This window comes from Panthera tigris, chromosome B3 (assembly GCF_018350195.1).
Source record: "Panthera tigris isolate Pti1 chromosome B3, P.tigris_Pti1_mat1.1, whole genome shotgun sequence".
Taxonomy (NCBI): domain Eukaryota; kingdom Metazoa; phylum Chordata; class Mammalia; order Carnivora; family Felidae; genus Panthera; species Panthera tigris.
The window spans coordinates 41,200,982-41,225,780 of record NC_056665.1 but is presented as its reverse complement, the minus strand read 5'-3'; the positions used below and the strand labels follow the sequence as shown (position 1 = coordinate 41,225,780).

At 35.4% G+C, this 24,799-nt stretch overlaps 1 protein-coding gene and 1 long non-coding RNA gene across 11 annotated transcripts in view; one reads left to right on the top strand and one right to left on the bottom strand.

Moving 5' to 3' along the window:
* LOC122239454 overlaps positions 1 to 2,148 on the top strand; it is a 46,621-nt gene extending 44,473 nt beyond the window's left edge. Inside the window, exon 6 of the long non-coding RNA XR_006218584.1 lies at positions 2,013 to 2,148. This is a non-coding gene — a long non-coding RNA (uncharacterized LOC122239454). The remainder of the gene's footprint in view (positions 1 to 2,012) is intronic.
* HERC1 (HECT and RLD domain containing E3 ubiquitin protein ligase family member 1) overlaps positions 1 to 24,799 on the bottom strand; it is a 187,125-nt gene that overhangs the window by 99,733 nt on the left and 62,593 nt on the right. For all 10 annotated transcript variants that reach the window (XM_042988679.1, XM_042988678.1, XM_042988686.1 and 7 more), the window contains 11 exons: positions 22,726 to 22,870; positions 22,452 to 22,623; positions 21,132 to 21,266; positions 20,599 to 20,764; positions 15,389 to 15,514; positions 14,070 to 14,291; positions 10,160 to 10,312; positions 9,901 to 10,033; positions 7,915 to 8,106; positions 4,941 to 5,162; positions 2,699 to 2,872 (listed from right to left, as the gene is read on the bottom strand). In XM_042988679.1, coding sequence (XP_042844613.1) covers positions 2,699 to 2,872; positions 4,941 to 5,162; positions 7,915 to 8,106; positions 9,901 to 10,033; positions 10,160 to 10,312; positions 14,070 to 14,291; positions 15,389 to 15,514; positions 20,599 to 20,764; positions 21,132 to 21,266; positions 22,452 to 22,623; positions 22,726 to 22,870 — 1,840 coding nt within the window. The remainder of the gene's footprint in view (positions 1 to 2,698; positions 2,873 to 4,940; positions 5,163 to 7,914; positions 8,107 to 9,900; positions 10,034 to 10,159; positions 10,313 to 14,069; positions 14,292 to 15,388; positions 15,515 to 20,598; positions 20,765 to 21,131; positions 21,267 to 22,451; positions 22,624 to 22,725; positions 22,871 to 24,799) is intronic.

Genomic DNA, 24,799 nt, shown 5'->3' with positions numbered 1-24,799 from the left:
TAAGTTGTAGGAGACGTTAGAAAGTTGGCTGGAGACTAGATCACACAGGGCCTGCAGGCCACTGCAAGTCCTTTAGATTTTACTATAAGGGAAACAGGAAGCACCATTAGAAGGCTTTGAGTGGAAATACAATATGATCTGATTTGTGTTTTAAAAGGCCAACTATAACTGCTGAGTGGTGAACCAGATATGGACTGCAACAGCAGTACTGCAGTAACTCAAGTGAGGAATGATGGTGACTCAGACCAGAGCAGTAGCAGTGGAGGTAGGAAGAAGTGGTCAGATTCCAAAAGCGTTTTGAAGGCAGAGTTGACAGGATTTGTTGATGGATCAGATGTGCGAATACAAGAAGTCAAAGTTGACTAGAAATGTACTCAGACTGTGGCTGATTTACTCAGACAGCCAGACTACAGAAAGAACGCTTTGGGGAAATAAGGAGCTGGAATCAGGAGTATGGTTTTGAATACTGTCTATTAAGCATCCTAGTAGAGATATTGTGTAAACTAGTCAAGTGTGAATATATGTGGTATTTGAAGCCATTAAGTAGATACTGTGAATACAAAAATGAAATGAAATGAAGTGGGTAAGAAACGAAACAACAATGGACACAGATGAGTACGTGCAATAGAAAACCAAAATCACAGCATCAGATGATGAGAACTAGGCAGGTGCTTTCTTTAATTCCACGTTAGCATACTAATGCTATACTTTAAAAATGTAGTACATGCAGTAGATTCCAAATAGGGGTGGGAGCTTTACTGTCCACTAGACTTTTAATTTGACAGATTTACCAAGCTACTTAAAAATAAAACCAAACAAAAAACACCCATGGAAAATATCATGCCCCAAGTCAACATTATTTGTTCTTAATCCCTTCTTAAAACTCCTATCTCAAGAGATAAAATTTTTTATCTTGGTTTTGTAGTCATTTCTGTAGGCTTTGGTAAAAACTAAGTTCAGACTTACCTATTTCACAGGTAAAAAAAAAAAACAAAACCCTGACAATATAAACATGCATGATTTTAAAAAAATCTTATAGGCCACAGCAAATCTTAAACGATAGACTCTATTACATAAAAAATTTTCCACATTAAGTTCTTGAGAAATCATCTGTTCCAAGGGAATGCTTGCTATTCTGACAGCTACTACGACTTAAAATCAAACAATGACCCATATCAAGGACTCTAATGCTCAACTTAAAATGCAAACTATAGACCCTCTGCTGTGTTTCCAATTTAGCAAGAGATTATCCTCCTATAACAATTTGTAAAGTAATGGGTTCTTTTCTTCATTAAAGTTATGGTCATTTCATATCAAACACTACAGAACGTTTCCACTATTCAGGTATAAAGTCTAAGCTACAGTGTACAAGCAGTTCCACAAAGGGAGCCATACAATTAGTTTTTATTCATCTTATGTTTATATCTTGTTTTTAAAAGTTCTAGCTGCAGGGGTGCCTGGGTGGCTCAGCTGGTTGAGCGTCTGACTTCAGCCCAGGTCATGATCTCGCAGTTTGTGAGTTCAAGCCTCCCATCAGGCTCTGTGCTGACAGCTCAGAGCCTGGAGCCTGCTTCGGATTCCATATCTCCCTATCTCTCTCTCTGCCCCTCCCCTGCTCACGCTCTGTCTCTCTCTGTCTCTCAATAATAAACGTTAAAAAAAAAAAAAAATTTCTAACTGCAATTAACAAGTGATATGATTAAAAAAAAAAAAACCCTAACTGAACATTCCAAGCAAATGATGCAAATATGAGAGAATATCAGAAAATACAACTTAGAAAGTAAATTTTTTTCCTCCTCCATTACCATACTTTTCCACTTCTGCTTGGAGTCAACACAATACAGAATGAATAAGTAAAATGAATAAACTGGATGAAATTAAACTTTCAAAGGTATCATATCTAATGGTGTTTTAAAGATGTAAACAATACGCACCTCATTTCATGTTTATTACACAAAATGAAAGGCAATAAAAGGTAAAAAATGTATTTACTTTTACCATTTTTATCACAGAAGGAAGACAATTCAAAGAATAGGGGGAAACTAAAGATATGATAAGAAAAAACACCCAGAGAAAGACAACTTATGGACATGGGATTCTGAACAATCAAGGTCATTATTAAAAAGGAAAGCATGGGAACTAAAAAGAAATCAGGTATACCTTTTGAAAACTTGTATATAAGGTTAATTTTATTTATCAAATAATATTAGAAATTGAAGTAACACTACATACTTGCATGGCACTTTACTACTGTACTCAATAGTCCATCTTATTTCAAATCGGTATCTTCACTAGCACTCTGTAGTGGGCAAATGTTTCACAGAGAAGGAAAATGACCAGGCTTAGACTTCTACATATACCGCTTTTTAGTTCTTACCCTAGGGCTTACAAAGGGAAGAGATTCATTAACAGGCTCTTAAACTAGGTCTATTTACACTGCAGGGATCCTGCAGTAAAATGTTTGCCTCTGTATTTATCTTTTATATAAATCTCAATTTTCCCATAGTGTTTGCTAAAATGCATGCCCAGAATATTTTCCACAAAGAAGAAAAAGAAACTTATGTTTAATGTTATTTGTAAAATACTTTTTTCTATAAAAAATAAGGTGATTCCTGTGATTTTCTATTGATACGTATCACACATATTTTAGTATCACAAGCTATCTCCATATTTACCAACTTCATCCCCTTCATCTTACCTTTACTAACAGCATAATCCTGCATGCTGATCCAAAGACTTCGAGCAGGCTCTTTTGAACAACCCAATGCCAAGTCTACATAGACAGCAATTTCAGGCCGCAGTTTATAATCAAAAGGCTTCTGTTCTTCATTTCCCGAAAGAGCTACTTCTAGCAGGCAACTCATACATTTATCTAAAAAGAATTATTCAAATTATCAATTTTAAACCTGAATAATTATGGTGCTACAAATAAAATCTCAGCACTTTTATTTAATCCATATGAAATCATACCTTTCAAACCATTTTAAGTAGATGCTACAAAGGTAAAGTCCTTTAACATTTCTCAATGGGAGGTGGTATCACCTTCTAATCACAGCCAGAAGGATGTGTGACCACAACATCCAGGGAGGAGTTGTGGCATTTTGGTAGGCAGGGGTCAGGGAGGCTAAATGTCCTACATGTGCAGGTCCTGTAGAACTCTTTTGTTCAAAATGGAAGGATATCCTCACTGAGAAATATGGGAACACAGGGAAAGGGACTAGACAATAACTTAATCTTTTTTTCTAGAATTAAGGGAAAATAATCAGTTAAGTACCATTCAAGAGAGGGCAAAGATACCATGAACAATTTCTCTACTGATATTTACATTTGCTCAAGTGGTTCCTAACCTTTTAATGGGACATTTTGGCATTCAGAATTCATTTCCCATTTAAAAAAATAGCTAAAATGATAGGTTTGGGACTAATACCAAAAGTCAACGTAACCCACAATAGAACTGAATTACCATATATTTACAATTTTACAAAGGACAGTAACCTTTTCCTAATACATGGAAGTATTTTTTTAAAGTGTATTTAGAGAGAAAGTGTAAATGGGGGAGGGGCAGAGAGAAAGAGAAAGAGAGAGAGAGAGAGAGAGAGAGAGAGAGAGAGAATATGAATGAATCCCAAGTAGGCTCCGCACTGTCAACATAGAGCTCAATGCAGGCCTTGAGTTCACAAACTGTGAGATCACCACCTGAGCCAAAGTCAAATGCTTAACTGAGGGAGCCACCCAGTCATCCCTGCAAGTATTTAAACATAAAATGTAACTAACTGACTAAAGTAAATGTAACAGAAATATGAGGAAGGTAGAGATAAAGATATTTTTGTCCTCAGGAGGACATTTGCAACTACCATAGAATTAAACACTAACAGCACTGGAAACATATTTACAATGTTAAACATCCCTTGAAAAACCATGATTTTACTTTTCTTGGTACAACTGTATCCTAAGTACCCGTCTAGCATCATCAGCCATGGCTAGAATCACTATCTGGTTCATAATTGACATGATGAATAGATACTCTATTTGGAAAAGGGAGAAAATCTTAAACTGCTCTTCTCAATCCCACTCCCCAACCCTCCAAAATCCAAAGCAGAATATGGGAATTTTGACTTGATTTCTATCTATTGTTTTCCCTCTCGGTTGAGATCCTCTTAGATGGAGATTTCTCTTAGACTTTCCTTCTTGGACACTGAGTCTCTTTCTCTCATCAGAGGAACAATGAATTTGAGGTCAGTAAGACCACATAAGCTGTCTAATCAACTCCTTTTATGGATCAAAGTTAGAGACCCAGAGAGACTAAAGGATCAATCCTAAATAAAACAACTAGATCATCTGTTCAGGAACTGGAGAGGTCATCATGTTCGGATAGTCTGAGAGCTACCCTACCAGCAAAGTAGACAAATGGGAGATGAGGCAGGAAATAGAAACCCCAAAAGGTCCATAAATGGGGAGGAAAAAATGAGGAATTACACAAGGTAGCATCAGCATCAAAGTAGACAGGTTGCAGCGGGGGGGAGGTGGAGAGAAGGGACTGCCATTCACATCTGAGAGGCGTTTGAAAACTGAGTCATGGAAACTTTACAGAGCTTTACATTCTATGAAACAGTTTCATAACCTCCAACCCCCAGAACACAATAATCAAAGCATTTTCCCATTTTTATGAATTAAATGACTTTGCTCAAAATGAGTGATAAGTAATAACAGAGTGGAACCAGACCTACATTGTCCTAGTTTGGAGGCTCTTTTCACTATACAATGCTGCAGGATTTTACTTTTTCTGAAGGCTCCAAATTACAAATCTCAGATCCCCCACCCAGCTAATGTTTCATTTGTTTGCTATCAGTTCTTTATTCAGCAAACCCAGAATAAGAGAAAGCTCCAATGGAGGTACAAACACAAGCATGTATTTTAAACGTTATAGAGAAACACATTACCTAGCTGAGGGGTGTCCATTTCTACACCATCACTAAAAAGTGGTGTTTTCATCCAATATGCGGTGTCCTGTTCCTCTGGAGACACAGGGGAGCCCTGAAGCATACCACCAAGACACCGCCCAATAAGGAGAGCAATCGTTCTTTCCAGATCCACAAGCCACACCCAGGACTGAGCTGGCTGAGGTAACGGCATGCCGGCAGGATCAATCAGTTCTGGTCCTCCTGAAGACAAAATCATTAATAACTGTGTCTTACCTGGTATTCAAGAGTCTCAATCTTTCTCATTTCTATTGCACTGCAGTAAGATATTGAAGCAAATTAATTTTATATTGAAAATATAAATTATAACACTTTCTGTATTTATTCTCTTCACTAGGCTAATTTAAATATATTCTAATAAGTTTGCCATCAAATAAAAACTTCCTTCGTAAAGTTACTAATTTTAAGATAAATATTAAAACAGTATAAGACAAAAATATCCCAAGGGATTGTTTTCCTACTTTTAATTATCCATATCAAATTTCACCATACAAGTGAGTACCTGAGGCAGCTCATCCCTCCAAAATTGATACAAGAGTTGTTTTAGTAAAATGACAATTAATAAATTTTTTTTTGAGAGAGAGAGAGAGAGAGAGAATGCACACAACCAGGGAAAGGGAAGAAGGAGAAGGAGGGAGAGACTCCTAAGTTTTAATGGCCTGAATTGAGAACTGTCTGGTACTGAAATCCACACCCATGCTTTCTTACTATCATCTGTTTTTAAAAGCTCTTCACTTAAAAAAGAAAAACTGCACTCAGCCATTAAGAACAGATGTCAATGAAATCCTTAAAGAAAAACAAAAAAGATCAACAAATCCAAAAGCTTGTTATTTGAAAAGACTGATAAAATGGACAAACCTCTAACATAATTAATCCAGAAATAAAAGATGGCATAAATTTAAAAATTAGAAATAAAAAATAGGATGTAACCACAGACACAATAGAGATTTTTTAAAAACCATCAATGAGCGGGGCACATGGGTGGCTTGGTCAGTTAAGTGTCTGACTCTTGACTTTGGCTCAGGTCATGATCTCACAAGTTTGAGTTTGAGCCCTGCATCAGGCTCTGTGCTGACAGTACGGAGCCTGATTGGGATTCCGTTCCCCTCTCTCTGCCCCTCCCCCGCTTACTCGCTCTCTCGCGCTCTCTCTCTCTCTCAAAATAAATTTAAAATACTTTAAAGAAACCATTAATTTCCACTACTGTAAATCTGTTATTTGGCATTATTTAGCAGATTATTTGCCAAAGCCACAATATATCTAAATGTGGGGAATAATAAAGAAACAAACAAACAAAGAAAGCAAGCAAGAAAGAAGCCATTAATGAGTATTATGAACAATTTTATGCCAATATATCTGAAACACAACAAAATTATATTTTCTAGAAAAATATCAACTCCCAATTTTAGAAGAAACAAAAAGCTAGATGACAACAATAACCACTAAGGAAAGAAAATTAATAGTCAAAGTCTATCCATATGCCAGAGCCAGGTAGTTTTATACATAAAGTCTTCTAAAGCTTCAAAAAGAGAGAACCTCTATTTTATACAAATTATCTCAGAGAAAAGAGAAAAAAGGGAAGACTCCAAACAGATGCTATGAGATTAGTATAACTGTGGTAGTAAATGACACAAAGAATGGGAAATCATAGAAAAATATCAGTTATGAGAATACAGATGCAGAAATCTAAAATAAATGACACCTAACTCACCTAATACAAACAGATGAATCTTAACAAGTTCTGATATGCTTTAGGAAAACAAGAGTAAAACCTGGAATAGTTCCATATAAAGCCTAATCAACACTGTGCTACAGTTGTAACCTTGATACTCAACTTCACCTAACTCTAGTTGGTACAGAACCGTACAATGCTAAAGTAAGATAGGCCTTCAGTGTCATCTTGTCCAATCCCAATCCTTCCAGAAGAAACCAAGGTTTAAGAAATTATAAGCAACTTGCCCAAGATCATACAACCAAGTCACTAGTTTTATTCCTTAGTCCAGGATTCTTTCTAATAAAACATGTGGCCTCACTTAAACTTGAAAGGTTTTTAAGACTTCAATAATCAAACTCCTTTGATGACCTTATGATAGACTTCAATGGAAAAATGGCGTTAATGTTTTCTAGACATGGTACTTTAAGCTATATCCAACTGAATGAAATCATCAATATTTTATAAATTGGAGTGAATTCACGTGCCATGCCTAAAATCAGAATGCTGTATGTATGTATGTGTATATATACATAGGCATGCACACACGCACTATATATGTATATATATATGTATATATATATATACACGTGTAAATACATATATGTATACGTATATGTATATATATGTATGCATATATGTATATGTATGTATGTACGTATGTACATATACGTATATATATATTCTATCAGGTGCCTTAAAAAAAAACCCACGCACAATAAAGATAGATTCTCATTTTTTACATTCAGTTATCTATATATCCAACCAAAATATAAAATATTTTACTGTCAAATAGAGATTTAAAACTAAAGATTCTCTTCATTTAAGAAATAAAATTTTCTAATCAAATCAATCCATTGATTTTAAAATCTGTCATCACGCTGCTGACTGAACTATGAAAGAATGCTTTCTTATTATCCGATGTAAAATATGTCCTAATTTCAACCATGTCAAAATTTGAAAAAAACGTGTCTCAGAATCAATGAAATATACTATTGAAACCTGATGACCATATAAAGACCCTATTTATGCACTGTTACATATGAGCACCTTTCTTAAATTTTCCCATTTCAGCTGCCCTTTAGACTGCAAGTTCCTACACCATAACAACCTTACCCTTTGATTACATAAAACACCCAAGTGACAGATATGATTTACCTGATGCGTGCAAGAAGAAGAACTTTTCTCAAAAGCATTATTTATTGTTTTACTCTCCTTACTTACCATGAAGAGGCCACTGTAACTCTTGGTCTTCTAAAAGAGCGGCAGCTGGCAGGAGTCTGTTAAGGCAATCAAGAGGTGGCAACAAGTCGAGGAGGTAACTCAAGAGAGGCCGTGCCACCGACACAGGGAGCAACAGTAGGGAGTTAACAATCTGGCAGAGCATACTCCCTGCAGCTGAGACGTATATCACATCTATGAAAGGTAAGAAATTCAACATGGATCAATTGTTTCAAACAAACTTTAAAAAGAAAAAACCTAAGAAATACTATTTTAGCTTAAAACTAGAGCACACTAATTCAGTAATTCTTTGTCAAACATCTATGTGGCAGCTGATGTGGTATTAGTATTTGCTCACTTTCAGAAAGTACCACCAGCAGAAACTTTGTGGGAAAACACACATATCCTTGTGCCAACACATTCAAAAGATTAAAGCTGCTTCCCTTAAAATGCATTATGAATTTCTCATTCACAAGTTTATCCTCATTTTCAGATTTACTCAAGAAATATTCATTGACTACAACACACAAGGCACTGTTCTAGGTGAAAAGGAGACAGCCGTGAACAAAGAACTAAAAACTCCTACCCTCATGATACTTACATTCTATGTGTTTTATTTTTTATTTTATTTATGTTATGTTTTGAGAGAGAGAAAGAAAGAGGGCTTGTGCAAGAGTGGGGGAGGGGAAGAGAGAGTGAGACAGAATCTTAAGCAGTGCAGAACCCGATGTGGGGCTCGATCCCACAACCCTGGGATCATGACCTAAGCCAAAATTAAGAGTTGGAGACGCTCAACCGACTGAGCCACCCAGGTGCCCCTCTATGTTTTTTAAAACGAATTTACTTTTCTTAAAAAAATCAAGGTCACTTCAAAGCATCTGTCTTTTCATCTGTATTGGTTTTAAATTAATTTTATTTCAATATTTCATCGTATTTGGGGGCAGGGAGGATCATCAGAGATGAGCTCTGTTTGAACAAATTTTAAATACCTATGGAACAACAAAATGGAGGTGTCCAGAAAACAATGGTTTTAGTTTCTTTCTTTCTCTTTTCAGTTGGGGAAATTCAGAAATAAGGTGGTTGTGAAGAGACATACTGAATTTTAGTTGCCTTTGAGACAACCAAGAAGAGACACCCAGTAGATAACTACAAAAGGCTTTAATAGTGTGAAAAAGGAATTCTCAGCCAGATGCAGACACAGGAATCAACATATAGTCAAAGAAAATGGGACCAGATAAGATCAGTTAGGGAGAAAAGAGGGTTGAAGGCAAAATTCAGAGAGTCTTAAACATTAAAGGGCATGTCCAAGAGAGAGGAACTTATAGGAACCAAGTGGAAAAAAGCAAACAGAGTGACAGAGTAAAAAGATGATTGTGACTACAAAGAAACCAAGAAAAAAGAAAGCATTGCCAAGAGGAAAGTGGAACACTTGGCATATGCTGAAGAAAGGTAAAGAAACAGCAAATAAAAATTCACTTTATGCCATTTAAAATTAATCTTTTTGAGTATGTATCATCCAACGCCTTTAAATTAGGGCTCTTCCGGGGGTGCCTGGGTGGCTCAGTGGGTTAAGTGTCTGACGCTTGATTTTGGTTCAGGTCATGATCTCATAGTTTTGAGATCAATCCCCAAGTCAGCCGCCACGCTGGGCATGGAGCCTGCTTAAGATTTTCTCTCCCTTTCCTTCTGCCTCTCCCCCACTTGCTCTTGCATGCTCTCATTCACATGCACTCTTTCTCAAAAAAATTAAAAAATTTAAAAACAATAAATTAGGGCTCTTTCATGCCAATTAACATCTTTTAAGATCAGTCATATGAATCACTACTACCATCACCCCCAAACCAAAATCAAAAGGATCTTCAATAGGAAGGAGATTCAAGATCATTCCTATTCCATTCAGAGGTTTCAGGCTCCCTTAAGGCTTTGGAAAGGCTAAGAATTCTTGCTTTACAATCACTGATTAAATGTCAAATCTAGTACCAAACACACCTCTTAATTTTTCTCCAACACTGCCATTCCAAGGACTTTCTTTGAGCAAATTTGCCGAACGTGAATAAATATCCGTGGCATGAGGCAACAAGAGCTGAAGGTGTTTATGAAGCAATGCCACGCTGCTTGAGTTCTAGGGGAGAAAAGTTCCTATATTACTACTGTAAAACATTCAAGGTACAGAAATATCATAGTTTACCCAAATATCTGAGTTTCAAGGTCCCTGAGAGATCATCATAAAAGGCGAAGAATCACATACCTCACTAATGTTATTGATATGGCAAAATGCCAGCAGTTGTTTCTGCAGTGAACACAGGAGTTCATGAAGATGAGCAGGCTGACTGTTTTCCGAAGATGATGTTCCAAGTAGAAATTTATCACTATTCTTTTCTAGCTCTCCAAATGCTTGATCCTAAGATGATACATAAAAGAAGATTAAATCCGAAGTACTTAAAAATAAAAGTAATGTCCTACCATAAATGATTGACTTAAGAAGCCACTGTCTCCTTTCTCCCGTTATCAATCTTCAAATCTTTGCACTATTGTTCTTAGCTATTAGATAGCAAGATTTGTCAAGCAATTTCAATTTGTTTTACTGTTTAAACAAAAGTAATGCGCGTTTCACCACAGAAACTTTGAAAATTGAGAAAACCATGTAAGATCCACAGACAACATATTTCAACATTTTAATGCTGTTGCTTTCCATACCTCTTGTGTAAAAAGTTTTGTTTCCACACACCGTGAAACGACACAAATGAACACTTGAACACAATTATTCAAAATTAAATTAGGTTATGATTATAAAAGAAATAAATGATTTCAACTATACTTAAAAAATAGGCAGAAAAAAAAAGAAGTGGACTAAAGAGACATAACAACTAAATATAGTGTGATCCTGGATTGGGAGAAGGGGTCGCTATAAAGCACATTATTGTGACACTTACACAAATCTGAATATGGATTGTATATTAGATAATAGTTCTGTATCAATGTTAAATTTTATGAATTCAGTAATTGTTCTGCTGTTATGCAAAAGAATACCCTTCTTAAGAAATACATGCTTACGTGCTTAAGAAGAGCCAGGAGGGCATTTATAACTTACTCTCAAACTATTTAGAAAGATAGAGAGATAGATAGATAGATAAATAGATAGATAGATGAAGCTAATTTAGCTAAAGGGTAGAAGGGATTCTTTGATTCTTGAAAGTCTTATGTAAGTTTTAAATTAGTTCAAGCTAAAAATATTTTTTTAAAAATTGTTCCTGTAGAGGCGCGTGGGTGGCTCAGTCAGTTAAGCATCTAACTTTGGCTCATGGTCCATGGGTTCAAACCCCACATCAGGCTCTGCGCTGACAGCTCAGAGCCTAGAGCCTGCTTCGGATTCTATGTCTCCCTCTCTCTGCCCCTCCCCTGCTCACACTGTCGCCGTCTCTCTCTCAAAAATAAACATTAAAAAATAAATAAATAAATAAATAACTCTTCTTGTAAAAAATTTAGAAAATACCAAAACTGTATTTTAAAAAATAAGTTATAATTATCATTTAGCCAACCCAAAGAAAACTCACTATTAATATTTTTTAGTGTATTTCTTTCCTGATTTTTGTGACCGTTTCATTTTTTTCACAATACTGCATATTCTATGTTTAGACTTCTCTTTTCCAGCAGATTCACAAATATTTTGTTTTCAGAAGCCATGGTTATATAAATTTTAAAAGTCATAATATTCCCTTGAGCATATATACCGTAATTTACCTACACATTTTAGATATTTAAGTTGTTTCCAAGTTTTATTTTTTATAATCATGTGATGAACATCTTTATGCATGAAGTATGGTTGATGTTTACAATATCCAAGACAGAGTCTCAGAACATTTTAAGGCTCTTGCTATATAAGCACCATTATAAGCTGCCAAATAAGCACTGCTATAGACTGAATGTTTGTGTCCCCTCAAAATTCATACATTGAAACCCAATCCTCAATGTGGTGGTATTTGGAGACGGGGCCTTTGGGAAGGGATTAGTACCCGTATGAAAAAGACCCCAGAGAGCTCCATTGTGTGAGGACACAGCAAGAAGATGGCTATCTATGAACCAAGAAGCTAGTCACATCAAATTTGCCAGCACCTCTGTAACAGTGAGAAATAAATATGTTGTTTAAAAGTCACCCAGTCTATGGATGACTACGGTATTCTGTTACAGCAGCCCAAAGAGACAAGCACCACCATTTTAAAATCTTGGGAACATGACAAATTTGGACAAATAATTTAGGACTGTAGCCCAAAATCACTTAATATTTTATTTCCATTTCCATATAACATACATATCAACCCCACCCCTAATGAAATTAGAAAGGCACTACTTAATTTATTTTCACTTGTTAATTTTATTTTTAATTATAGTAAAATACATACAACATCAAATTTATCATCTTAACCATTTTTGAATGTGCAGTTCAGTAGTGTCCAATGCGTTCACATCATTGTGGCATGTGCCACGTTTAATTATATAAATGCAAGATTGTATTTTCCTTTGTAAAAAGACCAAATAAGGGACACCTGGGTGGCTCAGTTGGTTAAGCATCCAACTCTTGATTTCAGCTCGGGTCATGATCTCACAGTTCTTTACTTTGAGAGAGAGAGAGAGAGAGAGAGAGAGAGAGACCGACCCAAGTAGGCTCCATGCACTGCCAAGGACTCTGTCTCTCTCTCTCCTCCTGTCTCTTCCCCTCTCTCTCTCTGCCCCTCCCCCACATGCTCTCTCTCATAAATAAATAAACATTAAAAAAAAGAACAAATAAAAGCATTAAGAAATCTCTAGTCAAAGAGGGTAGATTCTGGCCTAAAGTACATGTAACAGCTATACAGGAACTGCCCTAAGGATATATAACTAATTACCTGGCAGCAGCTTCTACAGCTGAAGGCAAAACTATTAAATCACAGTAACTGGAGGGTGTTTTCTTCCAAAGGACAAGCACACCAAACTATATTTCTGGTGTTAAGAATCCCATGGGCTTCACACTTGACAGTGACAGCCAGTTGACTTTAAGAGAAAGGCACTACTTTAATGCAGCATAAATATCCCTTACAACTTTGGAAAAAATGTTCTGTCAATAACAAATGGATATACCATGACACTGTTCCCATTCCACGCGCAGCCAAACATCAGATCAAATTTACATTCTTAAATCTGAAAGAAAATTATATAAGCTCAATTGTCACTCTGACTTAGCCACCTTTTAATGTGGACAGAATAGAACACTAAGACTTGCACAGAAGAATATACAGACCCGACCCTTCAGGGGCATAGGAGACAATATGAAACAATATATGAACTATTCAAAGTTAAGTCATACAGTACACGTAACTCTGAGATCTAAGGATATGCAGTTATAATTACATGGTTAAATAGGGTTATTTGGTAAGGCTTCCTTGAAGAAATCACAGATTAGTAGAGGAAGCTGGAGACAGACATGTCTCCATGTCATGTCCATGAGCTCAGAGGAGTGGTGTGTAAGCCAAATGATGAAGTGCCTGAAGGGGTTTTAATTTAATACAATGAGGTTATTTAATACAACTAGGTTATTCCAGCAGTAAGATGCAGAGACCAGCAACAGTGACAATAACTACAACACTGGTATTAGCATTAGGTCATGATAGTGTGGGTCAGAACCAACAGAAATGGCGGGGGGCAGGGGGAGATGGATCTAAGAAATACTTAAGAATTAACTGCATCCTAACACAGGGAAAACTATAGCATCTACTGTCTTCTACTGACCAGCTATTCTTAGTAAGTACCAACCACATTGTAACTATAGGAGTATATATTATTCCCTTCCTCACTATTTTTCTTTTGCAAAATGCTTTTGACTATTTTTATGTTTATTCTTGTACACTAACATCAGAAAAAATTGGTAAAATTCTAAAATAAATCTTTTTGGAATTCTCAATTACAAGTCATTTGGCTTCTACAGTATTTCAGAAGATCTGACACATGTTTTCCCCCTTTGGGGGAGTGAAGTCCAGAGTTTTATTCATTTCATACATATTTAAATGTCAAAATACCTTAACCTGAAGCCATCCCTATCGCCTCCAAGAAAACAACAAACAATAAACAACCAAAAAACCCCAAGCTTTATTCTTTTTTTACTACAAAGAAAAAGAGCAACTTACTGTATAAAATCCTAAATTTCTTAAGAGAGTTTTCATCAAAATTTCAGCCAGATGAGTGTCTGGATGGCAGCTCTGAGTGCCATAAGGTTGATCTGACAGGTTTCCATAGCCAGTACAAACAGAAGAGAGGTCAGCAGCATCAGAAGGTGAGCTATAGCCAAGTAAGGAAGCTACATGGGTATGATCTTGTAAACTTGTCAGAATGATATCCAGTTGCATTCTCTAAAGAAAAATATTTTCATCCATGAAATAGGTACAAATAGTTTAAAATGCATTTAAAAAGAAAAAAAATTCCATTTAATATCCTGATATTTTAGGAAGCATGTATTTAAAAGAAAAGCTATCCCGGTGCCCAGATGACTCAGTCAGTTAAGTGTCCGACTCTTGATTTCAGCTCAGGTCATGATCCACTGTTTGGGTTCTGTTCTGGCAGTATTGAGCATACTTGGGATCCCCTCTCTTTCTCCCTGCCCCTTCCCTACTCATACTCTGTTATTCAAAAATAAAATAAAACTTAAAAAAATTTTAAAAAAGAAAAGCTATCCCATTAATACAATTTTAAAAATGTAACTAATAATATTTTATTCCTTTTTACAATAACACATAATACCCAAACTCTAAGCAAAATGATATTCTCTGCATAATGATTTTAGTTAGCACTTTAAGAATAGGAAATGTTACCAGATAAATTATACTACACATTGTTCTACAGAATTATCAATGTAACTATTTATTCTAATATTTCAAATGAATCAACTGAAATCTAAACTAGTAAAAAATACTCACTGGAGTCATCGGTGGATTATATTGCCAGTAAGAACCACTTTTTCCCTTAAATCTACAACTCTACAATTGATTGTTCTACTTGAGTTGAGCAAAATGTACTTATTTTAATGTATATAATATTAATAATGTAATATTAAAAATGGAAATAAACATATTTATATCCTCAAATATATTTTCACAGTCATCTTTTAGTTTTTATATAAGAAATTTCACATAACATTCTGGGCATGGAACCAACAGTAGCACATGACCTTGATTTCAACTCAACACATTATAAAATGTCTCTGGCTTGACAATATAAGTAACAAATTTTGAAATTTTAATAACTAGCCCCAAATCATTTAATAAATTATCATTTGCTTCACCTTCATTAGAATTCTGGGAACTCTTCCAGCAGAAAACATTAAATATTAGGATTTACTAGACCCATCAAGAATTATTCCATGAACACATGGCAATTGATTAGCTTTATTTCCCTCTATTTTTGTGTGTGTGATATTACTGGTTTACTCAGATACAGTGTAAAGGCTCACCTGTCCTTTAGATAAGCTTTCCCATCTATCAGGTCCTTGGGGCAAAAGAGAATGAAGTAACTCCATACGTTCTCGTAATGGTGGTAATAGCATGGTTGCTCCCACTGACAGAGTTTCAATTACCACCTAGTATCAAAAAAGAAAAGTGTATTTATTGACCTAGTCCTTACCTTTTTAAAAGAAATACATGAAAAATAAAATGCACTGATTATTAGGATCACAAAAGTCTAAAGAAAGTAGATCACAGAAGTCTGAAAAAGTGACATGAAAAAAGAAAGCATGCAAGTCCTTTAGAGGTCTTTAAGTAAACTAGGATACATATTTTGAATTTGCCACTAAGAGCTAATCATCATCCAACAAATATTTAGTATTGACTTTTTAGTTCAGGTCCTGGTAAGGCTCTTTGCAAAGTGCTGTAGACACAAGTGAACAAGACAGACAAAAGCCTTCCTTTCATAAGCATACAGTCTAATGGGAAAGAGATCCTGAGCAAGTTTTTACAAGTGTGAAAGGAGTCACATAGGGAAAGTACAAACTTGAATCACACACACACGTAATTAACATGGCCTATGGGCTCATGGAAGGTCTCCCTGAGGATTAGCCATTTAGGTTAAGAATTTTTTTTTTATCTGTCTCTCTCTGTCTCAAAAATAAATAAACGTTTAAAAAAAAAAAAAAAAAAAAAGGGGGCGCCTGGGTGGCTCAGTCGGTTAAGCGTCCGACTTCGGCTCAGGTCATGATCTCGCAGTGTGTGAGTTCGAGCCCCGCGTCGGGCTCTGTGCTGACTGCTCAGAGCCTGGAGCCTGTTTCAGATTCTGTGTCTCCCTCTCTCTGACCCTCCCCCGTTCGTGCTCTGTCTCTCTCTGTCTCAAAAATAAATAAACGTTTAAAAAAAAAAAAAAAAAAAAAGAATTTTTTTTTTAATTTTTTCTTAATGTTTGTTTATTTTGAGAGAGAGAGAGAGAGAGAGAGAGAAGGAAAACACATGCACATGTGAGTGGGAGAGAGGCAGAGAGAGGGAGACAGAATCCAAAGTAGGCTCCAGGCTCTGAGCTGTCAGCACAGAGCCTGACTCAAGGCTCGAACCCGTGAGCTGTGAGATCATAACTTGAGCTAAAGTTGGACGCTTAATTGACTGAGCCACCCAGGCGCCCTGAGGTTAAGAATTTTAAAATGAGAAGAACTTAACCCAACAAATGTTCAGGTAGCTATAAAGACTAGCTACAGGGGCGCCTGGGTGGTTCAGTCGGTTAAGCGTCCGACTTCAGCTCAGGTCGTGATCTCGTGGGTCCGTGAGTTCGAGCCCCGCGTCGGGCTCTGTGCTGACAGCTCAGAGCCTGGAGCCTGTTTCAGATTCTGTGTCTCCCTCTCTCTGACCCTCCCCCGTTCATGCTCTGTCTCTCTCTGTCTCAAAAATAAAGGTTAAAAAAAATTTTTTTTTTTTAAAAAAGAATAGCTACATTATCTTAGGCCTCATAATTTCTCAGGGCTATAGCTTCTTTATCAGTAAAATGAGGGTGTTGGACAAGAAAAAATAAACACTTGAAGATTAAGGGCTCTTATAAATTTAAAATACAAAAGAAGAAATTTAAAAAACCTGACTAGAAGAGTTAGAATATAAAATTAAATTCCTCATAAAGTAGAGGGGAAAAAATGGAAAACAGGAAAGAAAACCAAAGAAAAATTATGAGGACTTGTATTTAGTATTTAGTATTGACTTTTTAGTTCAGGATGTCTAGTAACCTAAATAATAAGGGGATGTCTAGTAACCTAAATAATAAGGGGTTCCAGAGAGACAGAAAACAATGAAGAGGAAATCAATACACAATATACTTCAAGATAATTTCTTAAAACTGAAGGCGATGAGTTTCAAAATTAAAAAGGTCCACCCAAGTATAAACTGATCCACATCAACTGAAACATGAGAACACAAAGGACAAACAGAATTTGCTATAAAACCCATAGAGAAAACAGATTTCTATACAAAGGATAAAAATTTGAATGCATTTTTTTCTGAACAATAACACTGAAAACTAGAAGACAATGACTTCTACAAGAGAATGAATTCTTACAGGAAAATGATTTAGATCAGAATACTACACTCTCAACTATTCGTGAAAATATTCAACTCACAAACTACTTCATTTTGAGGACATTTTCAAAGAATATTTTTCCTGTCTACCCTCTCTCAGAAGCTACTGACGGATACAGAAACCCAGCAGACAACGCCCTAACCAACTGACCAAGGTCAAAATCTCCAGTAGTAAGATATATCAGTACCATGAACCCCATGATGCGATGTACTAAGGACACATCATCATTTCTGTGGCATTCTTGTCAAAAATGTATAACCTCAGTCCAATCATAAGAAAACATAAGAGATAGATATTCAATAAAATAACTGACCAATATTCAAAAATGTCTAGGTCATGAAAGACAAGGAAAAAATGAGGAAAAAACAATGCAGAAGACTAAGGAGAAACATCAACTCTAATATGGGATACTGAATGTGATTCCTGCAAAAGAATAAGATCATTGGTGGGAAAATGATAAAATTTCTAATAAGCTGTTTAGGGTAATGAATAGTATTAAACCAATGTTATTTTCTTGGTTTTGATAATTGTATTGTGGTTATGTATGGCATTAGCATGAAGCTAAGTGAGAAAACCATATTTTATGCAACTTTTCCTGAAGTCAACAAATGGCTCAAAATAAAGCATTTAAAAAGAAACAAAAAAGAGCAGCAACAGTGATTATTGCTACAAATGGATTAAGTTACTAGAAGTTTCAGAGATAAGGAACAGAAACAGGCCCGTACACATTCTGAGAGAATTCATCTCCTAAGGACTCTCCTAACAGAGTAGATATCAAAGACATTCAAGGAATAAATAAACAATTCTAAAGATAATTTTTTAACGTTCACTTTCCTTATTTTATTCCAGTGATTTTTGACCTTTTAAAAATACTACACTACCTCATTTCTGATAAATATTAAAAACTCAAAGTCCCCATTCACCACCAGGTTAGTATTTCTTCTACCTGCATGCCAGGGATATGTCTCTCAAGTTGAAAAATCGGTTATCTTTTTTGCTTTTTTTTTTTAAATTGACATCTAATTCACATGTCATAAAATTCACCTTTTTTCAGTATAAAATTCAGTGGTTTTTAGTATATTCACAGAGTTGTACAACCATCACCCCTCTTCTAATTTTAGGACATTTTCATCACCCCCAAAAGAAATTCTGTGTCTGTTAGCAGTCACTCCCCATCTCTCCCTCCCCCAAACCCCTCACAACCAACTGATTTACTTTCTTTCTCTACGGATTTGGCTACTCTGTACATTTCATATTTATGGAATCATGTAATATGTGGCCTTTTGTGACTGGCTTCTTTCACTTAGCACAATGTTCACAAAGTTCAGTCATGTTGTAGCATGTATCAGTACCTCTTTCTTTTTTATGGCTGAATAATATTATCCTCCATGGACATACCACATTTAGCTCATCCATTCATGAGTTGACAGACATTTGTTTATTCCCACTTTTTGGTTATTATGAGTAATATTGCTATGAACATTCCTGTAAAAGATTTGAGTGAAAATTCTTTTGGGTATAGACCTAGATGTGGAAATGCTACATTATATGGTAATTTAATGTTTATTTAAGGAACTATCTTCCAAAAGCAGCTGTCCCAATTTACATTTCCACCAGCAATTAAGAGAGTTTCAATTTCTCCACATCCTCACCAATACTTACTTGCTATTGTCAGTCTTTCTGATTGTAGCCACTGAGGGGGTTTGAAGCAGTATTTCATTGTGATTTTGATTTGCATTCCCCTAATCACTAACACTGGTGAGCATTTTTTTTTTCATGTGCTTATTGGCTATATGCATATTTTCTCTGAAAATGTGTCTACTCAAGATTCTTTGCTCATTTTTAAAGTTGGGTTACTAAAAAAATTTTTTTTAAAAAGTTGTGTTATTCATCCTTTTTATTGTTGAGTTGTAAGGATCCTTTATATGTTCTGGAAACTAGAGTATTATCAGACATATGATTTACAAATATTTCCTCCCATTCTATGAGTTGTATGTCTGTTTTCTTGATAATATTCCTTTGAGGCATAAATGTTTTTCATTTTGATGAAGTCCAACTTCTTTTTTTTTTTTTTTTTTGGTTGCTTGTACTTTCAGTGTCATATCTAGGAAACTATTGGCTAATCCAAGGTCTTAAAGATGATGGATGAGTTGATAAGCAAAACATGATATTTACATACAAAAGATTATTAAGCCTTAGAAAGGAAGGAAATTCTGACACAGGCTACAACATGGATGAACTCTGAGGACATTACACTAAGTGAAATAAGCAGTCACAAAAAGACAAAGAGTAAATGATTCCACTTACATGATATATTTAGAGTGTCAAAAATCAAAGAGAAAGAAAGTAGAATGGTGGTTGCCAGAAGCTGGAGAGAGGGTGGAATGAAGATTTATTGTTTGGTGGGTGTAGAATTTCAATTTTATAAGATGAAAAGAATTACAAAAATGAATGATGATGATGGTTGTATATTACGAATGTATTTAACACCACTGAACTATATACTGAAAAATGGCTTATGAGCACTAGGGTGGCTCAGTAGGTTAAGCATCTGACTCTTGATTGGGCTCAGGTCATGTTTCTCAGGGTTATGGGATCAAGCTCCACATTGGACTCTGAGCTGAGCGCAGAACCTACTTAGGATTCAATCTTTCTCACTCTCCCTTTCTCCCCCTCCCCTACCTCCGCCCCTTTCCCCCACTCACATGCTCCTTCTCTCTCAAATAAAAAAATAAATGGTTAAGATAGTAAAGTTTAAGTTGTATGTATTCTACCATAATAAAAAAATAAAACTGGGTCCTTGCCCTCAGAAATTCATCCTCTGAGAGAAAAGGAGCTGTATGTGAACAGACAATTCCAAAACATTGTGATGCAATGAAAACATATACAGGAGAAACCTAACCTGGCAGGAGAGCAGGGAATGAAAGGTTTCCCAAAGATAACATCTGACTTTTGTCTAAAGGATGAGTTAACCAAAAACATTTACTCCCACCAAGAAAATAGGAGTAAGGGAAAGAACATCCAATTGAATTTTTCCAATATATGACTGAATTTATGAGCAACAAGTTCAGGGAAAGATGTGTCTGGAGAGACAGATTCCAAGTCCTATATGCTTACCTCTTGAATTTCATCTGGGACAGTTGAATCCATCAGTCTGAAGAGCAAATTTCGAAGTGGACCTGCCTGTCTCCCAAGAATGCTGGTAGCCACCCCTCCCGCAAGCGCAAGAGCAAGGTGATTTGAAAGCAGCTTCAGGCACAGCTTGAGGAAACTGTGGTGTTCCCTGAAACCAAACAAACTACTATGAACTTCTGATCTACAAAAGAACATGTTCTACCCAGTTTGGGTAACATTTTTTTTCTCTTTAAAAATTTTGTCAAATTATGAGCAATAGTGATTTTTAAAACATGATTCGTGAAATTATGGGTAATTTTTCTTAAAGGTTATTATCAGTAAGTACCTGAAGGTTAGCTCTTTTTTAGATTTTAAAGGAGTTTAATATAAATGAGGGCAAAATAGGACAAAAAGAACAGTAAGTCAAAACTCAAAATGAGTAATAGGTGTAGGCGTGCACATGAGCAAACACACACACACACACACACACACACACACACACACACACACCCCTTATATACATATATATAACATACCTTGATGAAGGGAAAGGGAGTGGGGGAATCTCACTGTTTATTTTATCACAGTATCTCTCAAGAAAAGAACGCAGGTGTGAGAAGGTACTCTCTTCAAGATCTACACAATAAGGTCGGTGCCACGCAACAACTTGTCTAGAAGGAAGAAGAAAATCATGTAACAGACTTGACAGGGGAATTTTCACACATGATCAAAAACAAAATTTAAACCATTACTAAAGCTGAAAGATTTCAATAAGATATACAGAAGATCTTCTTGATTATGAAAGTTAAAACCCTTCATTTTAGCAACCAAGGAAAACCAAGCACTTGCCATCCCTAGAGTTCTTCAAGAAGAAAACATATAACCACAAACTGCTTTGGAAGGTTGGATATTCACTCACTTAAAGGCAGAGGGCTGAGTCACATGACCTACTATAGGCTTCTAGTTCTAAGGGTCTATACAATGTATATTTCATATTAAGAAAAACAGCCTGACTCTATATAATGATAAACTGAAATCTATTAAAACAACAACACCTAATGACTCTTGTGAACATTGTCAGGATCTTGAGAACCAATTATCTACATATGAAGTGGAAAGTTGCAAATTTAATGTTAATAGAAAATTATTTATAATCAATTTATTATATCTTTAGCTTTTGTTTTGGAAGGTAAATATCTATAAATGTTTTTAATTGGTTAGAATGTCCTAATAAACCCATCTGAATCAAAGGTCTAGAATGAAAATATAATACATGTCAAGTTTAAATTAGCCCACATGCATAAGAAAATATGTATCTCAAACAACCCTAAAATTCCTTAAAATTCACACTAATACTGTCTAAAACTCACCTACCTGATTATCTAATAAGATACTGTTACCACTTCAGGAAAAAGCTAAATTCCTACAAAAGTAACTTCTTTTATTTAGAAGTACAGCCAATTTCTTTTCAAAAACCAACCACATAAAGGCCACTGAGGCTAATCAACTGTTGAATAAAGCCTAGTTCTAATTTAAATTATTTTAATGTAACTTCCTCTTAATACGCATTTAATTTTTGAAATCATTATCTAGAGACAGAGAAGGAATTCAAAATGTTTAGAAGACACTTAAATTAAGAAAATATCTTAAATACAGGGTATAAACTTCTTGCTTACATATCTAACCTCAACATTCAAATCAAAAGAACTCTAGATGTCATTGCTTTGATAGTAAAAATACCAATACTAGAAATGTTCAGAAGGTCATTTTTATGAACAGAGTATAATTATTTTTGCTTTTATTGGTGTTTCTGTCGTTATTAGAACACACGCATTTTTAAACGTGGGCATTCTTACCTATCCCTAGGAAGAGCAGTCCATGCCAGACTATGTGATGTTCCAGCAGAAATCTGCTGAATAGCTATGCCATCTAAGCCACTCACTTTCTTTGGTTTAGTAATAGGACCTGTGGAATTTCCTTGGCCACACTGCCCCATCGAATTATTGCCCCAGGCATAAACTTCATTATCTAAAAACAAAATGGAGAACACAAGAAAAGCCAAATTTAAATGTAATACATTTATAGAAGGTAATAGTTAATACTATTTCTTTTAAAAACAAGTAACGTTACCGTGAGAAAGAGCCAAACAATGACTGTCTCCAATAGAAATATCAACTATTCTTGTGGCAGCCAGTTCTTCAATAAGCTTGGGTCTCAAAGCAGTAGCTTCTGAAGAACCACAACCCAGACAAGCTCCACAGCCCCAAGCATAGACCTGAAACAAACAGAACAGCACTACATGTTACATCCTGTGTTACTAGGTCAAAGACTTACACTGTTTAAAAATAAATATCATCTATTAAACAAGAGTGTGGTTTGATACTAAATAATAACTTTCTGTTGTTAAAAATAATATTTACTGACTTGTTAAGGATTTTCAGTTACTTGTTGTGCTGTTTTTAAGTGTTTACTATATACGCAGACAAGCAGCCAAACTGAAAAGAAAAATAACTGGTCACAGAAAAAATGGAAGGATCTTAGAAGAATCTTGGCTTAGAAGTACTGTTGCTATCTTAACTTCTTCATGTGTTTCTCACTCTGCAGGTCTCAACAAATATTTCTTGGTTGACTAGACCAAGGTATAAACATATAAAATGAATGATATAAATCACAAGACTGATGTTTATAATTTAGTTAAAAACCACCACACCTCATTGTTACAAGAATTTTAATGATCACTTACAAAGATGGCCATATGAAGCAGGAGTCCACACAGTTCTCTTTGAACATCTGCTTTTTTTTTTTTTTTTTTTTTTTTTTTTTTTTTTTTTTTTGGCTAATTACTACAACAACCACTGACTGATTTAAGAAGCTTGGGGGAAAGGTGAGATGACAAGGAAGATAAAAGGGTGAATGACTGCCAGTTTGGCAACCCCAAATCAAAACAATTAGCAAACTAAATGACCTTCTTTTCCCTTCGGTGGGTTGTGGTAACGTCATAGAGACTTTAACCCTTACGCCACCAGGTTTGGGACTTTTTTTGTCTTGCAATTCTTTTAGTAAAGACTACTGAGAGATTAAACCTCTTAAACAAAAAATGAGCAGCAAATACTTGTACCAGTTGCTAGAAAACTACTTAAGACAAAGATAGAAAGAACAAAATTCCAGTACAATTAAAGGTTTATCTTCGGAGGGGTTAAGAACTAAACACAAGTAAGATGAAAAAATATGTAGTCAAAGTCATTCTAAATCTCCTAAATCACTCAAGTACAATACAGTACTGTCAATAAGACACATATAGCTAGAGTTTGCTCTTGCCAAGTTACTTTGGCTGAACACCAGATAAAGAAACACTTGGCCTGTATTTAGGGACTCTGTTGTCTAAAAAATACATACTGTATTTTTCAACATAAGAATCACACTTAATACGATGGGAAGTCAGCAGTGAAGTGGCCTAAGAGGACTGAGGGAAAAGCAGATATCACCTTATGCTTAGCAACTGTAACAGTAAACAGAAGTATCCTTGCCATTTAAAAGTATTTCTCTCTTATTTTATTTTTTCCTAAGTATATATATTTGATTTCACATAACTTCGTGTATTCATGATACAACTATTCTATCTCACAACTAACTTACAAGTTCCTTTGGATTTCAAGGTAGTAAAATGTATTATCAACTAATAGCTGAATAGTACTTGATAATTTATACAAACTTTCAATAAACATAATTACCTTATCTGATCATTTGTAAGCAAAATGGAAATCATTAATCGTTTCATACAAAAGAACCACATGATGATCCAGGGAGGTCTGTGATTTGACTATGGCTATACATCAAACAAGTGAGCATCTGCTGTCTTCAATTCACAGATTCTTACCACAAAACCCGTAGTGACAAAGATGTGCAAGAGAAATTTCAGATTTTAAGGCAGCATCCAGCATTGTAACAAATGACTAATGTAATGAAATACAGGGTAATGAATAGTTCAATTTTTTAGGACACAGGCATTCTAGACCCTCAAAAAATAATTAAACTATATGCTAATTTCAACTTTGCTATTCATCTGTCTTGTGAATTAGTCACAAAACATTTTTATACCACTACCTGGCACATAATGGATTCTGACATGAGAGAAAATGAGTGGTCAGCTCACTTTTTCACTGTCACTGCTGATGGAATAAGAAGGAAATTATCATCAATCTAT